An 8,077-nucleotide genomic window follows, 5' to 3' on the forward strand; every position below is an offset into this window, starting at 1 on the left:
TGGGGTGGGGGGGGGGGATAAGTCTATACCTAAATCTGTATTTCATTTCGGATTTGATGGGGAGATCAACACTGGCATTGAGTCAGCACCGAAACCCTCACCTCGAGTTACTGGTACATTGCGCTTGCACATTTTTAGCAAGACTCAAATGACGATAACCACAGTACCCACGACCCTCATGTGGACGACGTAACGCCCACGTCAAGTACAACACATCTGGGCATTGAATGAACCACTCAAGGAAGTGCATGGTGTGTTTGCGGACCAACCTGGTTTGCATTCTTCAGTGCAGTTGTTGGTGAAGCTAAGATGTGAGCATATTGGAGGACAAGGCTCGAATCTCCCGCTCAGACAGTCTGCCTCGGACACGAGCACCATACCATTGACACAACCTGGAGAAATATTTTTTAACAAATAATCAGAATGAGATTTCAGCTCAGACTCGTCACAGGTGCAGGTTTCTGCCGGAACCTGTGTATTTGAATGCGTAGTACACTGATAAATCTAAAACCTGTTTTCGTAGGTTGGGGTCAAATATGATGTGGAAAATATTGTTTGTTGGAGAATTAGTCACCCGTCTGTGTTCCCGTGTCTTTGGTGCAGGGTTGACTGTTGCAGCTCTGACTCTGCTGGCTCATGCCCTCGCAGTCCCTGCCGTCATTTTTCGGGGCAGGCGCAGAACAGGTTCTCCTCCTTTGCCTGACGCCCCCTCCACACTCAACGTCACACTCGGACCATTCTGTCCACTCTGACCAATGACCATCGACTACAAGAGGTGAAAATAGACCAGTGACTGTATGTGAGGCCTAAGCCCCGGCACACTATTGAGCACTGTTAAAAACCTGGGCACGGTCGTGGGAAGCAGGCGCGACTGTCAAATTGGGCCCCACTGCAGGATCCTCCAGGTAGCGCTTCCCTCACAACGTCTCTCTGTCGAAAGAGCGAGCCCACACCGCAGGACACGCTGCACAAACTCCATGAGGTCCACTGGGACATGATGCACTCAACTGGAGGATGAAAACATATCATGTGTCACTTCCGTGTCACTTCTTCATCGTGAATGTGATATGAACAGAATGTATTTTTCATACTGCAGTCTTTTTCATCGGAACCGTCCACACAGTCCTTCTGCAGATCACATTTGCGGTCCAGGTGAACGCATTCGCCGCTATTACAGGAGAACTGCTTGGGTGAGCAGGGGCTCGGCACGGGCGGGCGCTGGCTAGGCACCGGACTTACTAAGGAACCTAATTAGTCAGTGGGGTGAAAAGAATGCCATTTATCAAATTTTCACTTCGAAAATGTATTTGGTAGCATTTTTTTTTTCTGGGTTACTCATGTGTACCACAGCGCTCTTCATCGGACCCGTCCAAACAGTCCCACCTGCCGTCACACACCCGTGCCGAGTCGACACAGCCAAATGAGCGGCATGCAAACTGGCCTTCCACGCAAAGCACTCTGGGCGAGCCCCCATCATGGGGGGGTGTGGTGATCCACTGAGCTGTAAAATAGAGTGCCTGTTCAGTCAAAGCCACGTTGAATCATGGAACCAGAACGAGCGAGCAACATTGTTTGGTGTCACTCACGCTTTGTGGTTTGTAGGCCAGGTACTCCAGGCTGGTGCGATGGAGTGAAGTGCAGTCCAGGCTGGCCAGTAGTCACTTCTAGTGGGGAAGAAAAAAATCTATACTGTATTATTTTCATAAATCTTGATCTGATCGTGTTTTTAAAGAGCATGTATGTATATGAATAATTAACAACCAGCTCTACAGCACGCTCAGCGTCATGTTCATACAAACACGTTTGTTTCAGCCATTCATACCAATATGCGTAGTGGTGGCTTTCCAAAGTCCAGGTTGTCCTGTGACTCCAGCTGTAGCCACACCGGGCAGACCACCTCGTGGCTTGGTGGTTTGGAGGCCTGGCGCACCTGTTGTCATGTCACCATGGAAGCCTGGTCGACCGGTGGGACTAGTTTGGTTCTGTAAACCTGGAATGCCTGTGTAGAAAGAAGATGATTGTGCTGTTCAGCTACTTCCAGAAATATACTCACTTATGAGTAGCGTATAATGGAGTATCCATGAGTTTTCTCACCACAATTCATTTCATCTGTATGATCCTTGCAGTCCAGTCGCCCATCACAAACCACAGCAATGGGAACACATTGCTCACTCTGCTGGCAGGCGAACTGGCCTGGTTGACAGTGTTTCAGTGTAATTTTCCTACCACCAGAGGGAGAGGTAACACTGCTGGGCGTCACTAGCTCATCTGCAATACAAACAAAAAAAAAAAAAAATGTCACACCTTGCAACAGCTCAATTTGAAAAACTCTTTTTCAACGGAGAAGAAGAAAATGAAACTCATCACCTCCTCTGCAGCCGAGGATCTCAACACGTAGGTTGAATGTGTGTCTGAACTCCACGGGAATGATGCGCAGGTAGCGAGCCCGGACAAGCCTACCGAGCCAGCGGGTCACAGGGGTCCGACCCACCATCCGTACTTCGAACACCTACACCATAACAATAAAAAGACCATAAACATCAAAAAATCTTTATTGTATATTAATCACAATCTACACCGGTATGCCAGTTAGTTCTATTCATCCAACACAAAAGTCATTCCTGCACAAAAAGTGAAGACAAAGTAATATTAGGCTGTTCAAAAATAATGAAGATGAATGTTCCTTAATGTTTTGACTTTGAGTTACTATGCAGGATTCCCATTGCATTTGTGTGTATGGAAATAGAAGTTATTACAAGTGCTCCGAAAAATTCACTTTTCTGTTCTTTTTCAATTTGTGGATGTTTTAAATAACTTATTGTCCACTGCAAACCCTACTTCATAGAAAAATGTTGTTTTGGTGAGATCTTGTGCCATCTTGATGTCAGTACCTTAGCAGGACTACCGGGCTTGCCATCCTGTGTATAGTTGGTGAAGAGGCTGCCATGCAGGGCAAAGGCTAATCTGTATTTCGTGAGGTAACCCCACATGCGCTCACTGCCTTGCATCACAACCCCTGAAACCCACGTGGGCTCTAGGAAATCGACCTGGAAGTACGGTTGGAGGTCTGTAGGCAAGGGGCTCCATCCAGGCTCCATAACTTGACTGCAAACACCATGGACAAATGTTTCAGTGTATCTTTTCATTCATGATTTAAAAAAAAAAAAAAACGCTGGTAAGGGTATTTTTGCAGCACATTGAAGTAACTAGCCAAAATTTTCACTCACACATTGGGAATGATATTCAATCGACCGGCATCAGCGGGGTTGTTTTCACGATAGGAGGATGAGGTCAGCTGACCATAACGAATGCTTCCATCCTCCAGTCCGAGTGCAGAGGAGCAAATGCCTACAAGGATATGTCCATACAGCATGTGTAATACATTAAAACACAAGGGGGCAGCGGACATGGTTTGACAATTACAGTATTCTCCAACTAATTTCTAGCCTAAGTTGCACAAGAACTTACCACGATATCCAGTGCCACCATCCTGTAAATGTATTAAAAAGTGTATAAAGTTCACATTGACACATTCAAACTCCTAATTATACTGTATATACCTTTGAAAATATCCAGCAAAGGACCGAGAGGCAGTGTCAGAGAACACGAAAAGCAACAGAAACTTTGATAAATCTACTTACTGTTGGTGATATTGCAGGGATCCTGGAAGGGGTTCTGATCGGGGCAGCGGTGGGTGTGTATGGTCTGAGGATATGTGTAAATGCATTTGTATTGCATATCAGAAGGGGCTGAACTCAAGAAAATATGAATTACAACATTTTGTTGCAATTTAATGACCTCACCTGTCAGACTGCGCCGTGACGTTCTCAGGCAGGTGACATTCACTTTCATCATCTCCTCTGGGACAGTGAGGAATCCCATCGCAACGTTTTCCTGTGTCGATACAGCCCCCTGGTGGAAGGCATAAGTACTGACCACCCAGACAGCTCCGAGGACTTGTCGGGTAGGTCTGTGTGCCTGGAATAATAAGGCCAGTGCGCATATGTCAAAGTGATATAAAAAAACAAATGAACAAATTAGATAAAAATCTCACCACAGTACATCTCATCCGAGCCGTCACCACAATCATCGACCCCATCGCAGATAACTCCTGACGGGCCGGCTGGTACACAGCGTCCATTTTTGCACTGGAGTTCTTTTTCTCTGCAGCCACCCATTGGCGAGACGGTCCAAGTCGGTGTGGGTACGGTTGACCAGCGATACCCTGAACCAGACAAGAACAAAGAGTTTTTCATTGAATACGGAGCACGCAATATATACTGGATATAGACAGCATCAACTAACCATGTTCACATCCCATAATTTCAAGACGAAGATAGATGCCATTATGGAAATCATGTGGTAGCAGGCGGACAAACTGAGCCGACACCATCCGGTCCAATTTGATCTCAGCAACCCCTCCCTCATTGTGATTACCATGAAAAACCTGCAGCAAGAATTGGGCAAATGACTTTGAACATATCAACCCAACAACAATGTGATGACCAGACCTTAGCTCTGGGCTGCGCGTCAGTCACAAGCTCTTTGTAGATGTACCACAGTTTTGCATCTCGGCTAAACTGCAGATATAAGCTGGAAACGTATGTGTCAAACACACCACCCCCTTGGGTAAGTACCCCTGGAGAAAGGAACAGAAGGTTTCGCTTCACAAATTCAGTGTTACATTGTGAAACGAGCATGGCCAGGTCTAAAAGTGTACCCGTGATGTTGTATTCTTTCAGTAGGTCAATCTGTATGTAGGGGCTTTGTGCGTTGCTACTGTGCCCCTCGCGGCTGCGCTGTGGTAGATCCTTATATTCTTCTGGTTCTGGACTCCAGCCCTGCATATGAAGCATGGCAAAAAGAACGGCATTATACAGAAAGAACAGAAACACGTGCCCCTATATTCTGCAGGACAAGACTGCTGCTCATTATCTATCTTGCATTCATACAAGTACATCATAGTAATTGTGTGCAACAGGGTGAGTTGTCAGAATAACTCATAAAACATAACCTGAACCAAATCATTAAAAAAAAGAGCATATGAATAATATTCCTGATCTATTGTACCTGAAGGTCTGTGTGGGGGTCCCAGCCATGAAGGCGAGCTGCCTCAGGGGGATGACCGGTTTGTTGAGATGAGGCATGGAAACTGGAAGCCGGTAGAAACTGAACGCCCAAAGGAAACCAGCACTCCTCTGTAGAAGAAGATTGAAAAATATCATTGCACTACACCTATTACAACGGGATGGTGCCATAAACATTCTCGTGAAACTGCCTGATGATGCAATCATAAGTCACTGACCGCCAGGGGGGAGTGGGTAGGTGGGCACCAAGGGAGCGATGTCCTTTCCTGGCTCGGAAGTCACAGGGGAGGGGCTGAGTGTCACTGCGGAACTTTTATTGCTCGCTGTGCAGAACATTGAATATAACACAAGATCAATGAGGAAAAGGCAGCAACAACAAAACATACAAGATTCGCAAAAAGACAAAGTGGCAAGATGAGCTTTCGGTTAAAATTTCAGGATAAATAGGAACAGAATAATAAAAATTTACCTTGACAGTAACAACATGTGTCACCCTCTCCGGGAACTAGACTCTGGCCCTGCATAAATTGAGAAGTACATAAATGACTCAGTTACTATAATTGGGAGGAAAAAAAATAGCATGGATAAACAGAGAAATTCCAATAAAATGACGCAAGTATATTTTAAGTCTTTTATTATGGTATATGTTGAATTAAGGTAATAGATTTGTCTATTACCTGTGGGCATCCGGTAACAGCATACGGGCAGTAGGGAGAGCACTGCACCGAGAGGTTGGGCAAACAATGACACAAGTGGCAATGGTCGGACCTCCACCTGTCCCCAACTGTGTGGGACTGACCTTGGTACTCGCACTCATCACAGGGGTCAGTCTGACATCTGTGGACACGCGGATGAAGAAAGTGCATGCGAGAAAGGCAAGTTCAAGAATTGAGGACTCTGATGTTCATCTACAATGCAAAATCAATGTACTTGCAAATGTTTGCTCTAAAATTAAGCAGGTATGACGAGGCAACAGACCGACGCGCTTTTCGATAGATGCCTCTGCAGGTTTTCGCATCTCCATGGTTGGGTGGGTTGTTTGGACTCCGGAATGACCACTGGACACTCTGCACACCACATGGCCCCAAACACTGGCCCCACTCTGACCATGACGACCAAGCTCAATGTACTAAAGGGGGATTGCATTAAAATAAAATAAAAAACAGAGGGGGCCAAGTCAAAATGATGAGTTGGTTTGTTGTTATGGAATAGGAAAGAAAACAAAACAAATGATTTTAAGACCAACCAGAGCAGTCCGGGTTGGGTTGGCATCGTCGAGGTCTTCCTCTCTCACAAACACAAATCTCACAGTCCACCTTCATCTGCTGTCCTGGCCTGTAGCGCACACCTGCCAGCTCACACACACACTCCTCTGGCAACACACATTGCTGTGTGTGGCTCATTACCCGCCCCTCTGGACACCAGCAGCCTGGAAAAAAAATACAACCTGTAAGATTCAATAAAAAAAATAAAAAAGAGATCCAGTGTGCCTATTATGGGCGACCTGAGAAGCAGGGTGCTGTGGGATCGCAGGTAGTCCCACTGCTGATGTGAGCGCAAGACACAGGGCAGGGGGAACAGTTGTGTCTCACCAGGCCTGTCGGACAGCTGCTGCTGGAACAGGCATCCTCCGAACAAGGCCCTGATGTAGAAGCAAGCAGATGATGTGAGGCTCAGTAATTGCTCTATCGCGAAGCTCCATACATGATGAAAGTTGGGCTTGCGGGTAGAATGTCAGGATGAAGATGCGCTCAAATCTTGGTGAACTTAATTTGATCTCTTACTAATTTCCAAGCTTAGGTTGGATGGTCCTGGGAGCTGGAAGCAATCTCGTCCTCCATTTTGAGGCAGGATGCAGTCTCTGTGTCGGATCTGCACTCCTCCACACTCGCTGGAACAGTTTGACCAGCTCACCCATGGAAGCCAGCGACCATCCACTGGTTAAGACGGAACATTTTCATTGCCAGAATCATTCGGCTTTCACAACTCACAAAACTAACTCCACATTCATACCAGGGCAAGTGGTGTTGAAGCACTGCTGCTTCTGGACCTCCTGACCCCGACAGTGGTGCAATATGTCTCCCGCGGGACAAGATCTGCGCCGGCTCATGGAGCCTGTACCACAGGTGGTGCTGCAGGGGGTCCAAGAACCCCAGGAGCCCCAACTTCGGCAACCCTGCTCATCAGTCGGACCCCCGTGCGGTGCCAGTGAGGAGTCTGGGCAGTCTGCCACACCATTGCACATCTGGATCGGAAGTCAATAAGGAGTTGGACAACATGTTGACATAAATCCTGCTGTCTTCTCTTTGAATAAATGGAGTGAGGGGTCAGGGGGCAGACATGAACCTACCATGTTGAAATTGATACAAGATCCATCCAGACAGGTGAATTCGGGACAGGAGACGGTGGTATTCCTATCGCCAGGGGGCGCTGGTGAGACGTATTTACCTGGACATCAGACATTTTACAGGTTGATGTTTTCTACCGTCGGCCTCGGACCGTGCTAAGAGTATCTTAGAACAACTCACCACACAGGAGCTCGTCATCACCCCGCGGACAGTCAGGGATACCGTTGCACACTCTTGACATGTTCACGCAGGTGCGATTGTCACATGAGAAGCTGCCGGGACATGGGGGGATCCGGACTGAGCCTAGAAGACAAACACAGTGATCAAAGTCGCCCTTTCCTCAAGTCAACCTTTACAATCAGATGACATTTGTCTCATGTTTGACTTACCGCAGTTGTCTATGCTCTCATCTGATGCGTCACGGCAGTCTGCGTTGCCGTCACACAGTTGCTGGTAACGCACGCATTGGTCGCCGCTCAGGCAGAGCACTTGGCCAGGACCGCAGAGTGAAGGGCACTGCTGCTCATCACTACCATCCAAACAGTCGGACTCGCCATCACAATGCCAAGTTTGGGGCACACACTGCCCACCAGTGGCACAGGCAAACTCATAGGACCAGCAACCTGTAGAGTGTGAGAAAAC

General features: G+C 47.2%; 2 protein-coding genes across 2 annotated transcripts in view; both read right to left on the bottom strand.

Moving 5' to 3' along the window:
- The window catches only part of LOC109518079 (SCO-spondin-like), a 13,759-nt gene extending 7,558 nt beyond the window's left edge, over nt 1–6,201 (bottom strand). The window contains exons 1-23 of the mRNA XM_019873694.1: nt 6,066–6,201; nt 5,765–5,924; nt 5,557–5,605; nt 5,306–5,410; nt 5,071–5,198; nt 4,721–4,841; nt 4,512–4,639; nt 4,306–4,447; nt 4,055–4,225; nt 3,804–3,978; nt 3,642–3,705; nt 3,469–3,490; nt 3,228–3,348; nt 2,892–3,105; nt 2,368–2,509; nt 2,095–2,268; nt 1,823–1,999; nt 1,587–1,664; nt 1,346–1,501; nt 1,092–1,247; nt 843–1,007; nt 575–766; nt 270–392 (exon numbers count right to left, since the gene is read on the bottom strand). Coding sequence (XP_019729253.1) covers nt 270–392; nt 575–766; nt 843–1,007; nt 1,092–1,247; nt 1,346–1,501; nt 1,587–1,664; nt 1,823–1,999; nt 2,095–2,268; nt 2,368–2,509; nt 2,892–3,105; nt 3,228–3,348; nt 3,469–3,490; nt 3,642–3,705; nt 3,804–3,978; nt 4,055–4,225; nt 4,306–4,393 — 2,218 coding nt within the window. The 5' untranslated portion in view covers nt 4,394–4,447; nt 4,512–4,639; nt 4,721–4,841; ... (3 more) ...; nt 5,765–5,924; nt 6,066–6,201. The remainder of the gene's footprint in view (nt 1–269; nt 393–574; nt 767–842; nt 1,008–1,091; nt 1,248–1,345; nt 1,502–1,586; nt 1,665–1,822; nt 2,000–2,094; nt 2,269–2,367; nt 2,510–2,891; nt 3,106–3,227; nt 3,349–3,468; nt 3,491–3,641; nt 3,706–3,803; nt 3,979–4,054; nt 4,226–4,305; nt 4,448–4,511; nt 4,640–4,720; nt 4,842–5,070; nt 5,199–5,305; nt 5,411–5,556; nt 5,606–5,764; nt 5,925–6,065) is intronic.
- LOC109518080 (SCO-spondin-like) overlaps nt 4,513–8,077 on the bottom strand; it is a 17,389-nt gene continuing 13,824 nt past the window's right edge. The window contains exons 17-28 of the mRNA XM_019873696.1: nt 7,825–8,058; nt 7,616–7,738; nt 7,438–7,535; nt 7,101–7,332; nt 6,872–7,024; nt 6,592–6,729; nt 6,334–6,516; nt 5,765–5,806; nt 5,306–5,410; nt 5,071–5,198; nt 4,721–4,841; nt 4,513–4,523 (exon numbers count right to left, since the gene is read on the bottom strand). Of these exons, the coding sequence (XP_019729255.1) occupies nt 4,513–4,523; nt 4,721–4,841; nt 5,071–5,198; nt 5,306–5,410; nt 5,765–5,806; nt 6,334–6,516; nt 6,592–6,729; nt 6,872–7,024; nt 7,101–7,332; nt 7,438–7,535; nt 7,616–7,738; nt 7,825–8,058 (1,568 nt within the window). The remainder of the gene's footprint in view (nt 4,524–4,720; nt 4,842–5,070; nt 5,199–5,305; nt 5,411–5,764; nt 5,807–6,333; nt 6,517–6,591; nt 6,730–6,871; nt 7,025–7,100; nt 7,333–7,437; nt 7,536–7,615; nt 7,739–7,824; nt 8,059–8,077) is intronic.

This window comes from Hippocampus comes, unplaced genomic scaffold (assembly GCF_001891065.2).
Source record: "Hippocampus comes isolate QL1 unplaced genomic scaffold, H_comes_QL1_v1.1 scaffold126, whole genome shotgun sequence".
Lineage (NCBI taxonomy): Eukaryota > Metazoa > Chordata > Actinopteri > Syngnathiformes > Syngnathidae > Hippocampus > Hippocampus comes.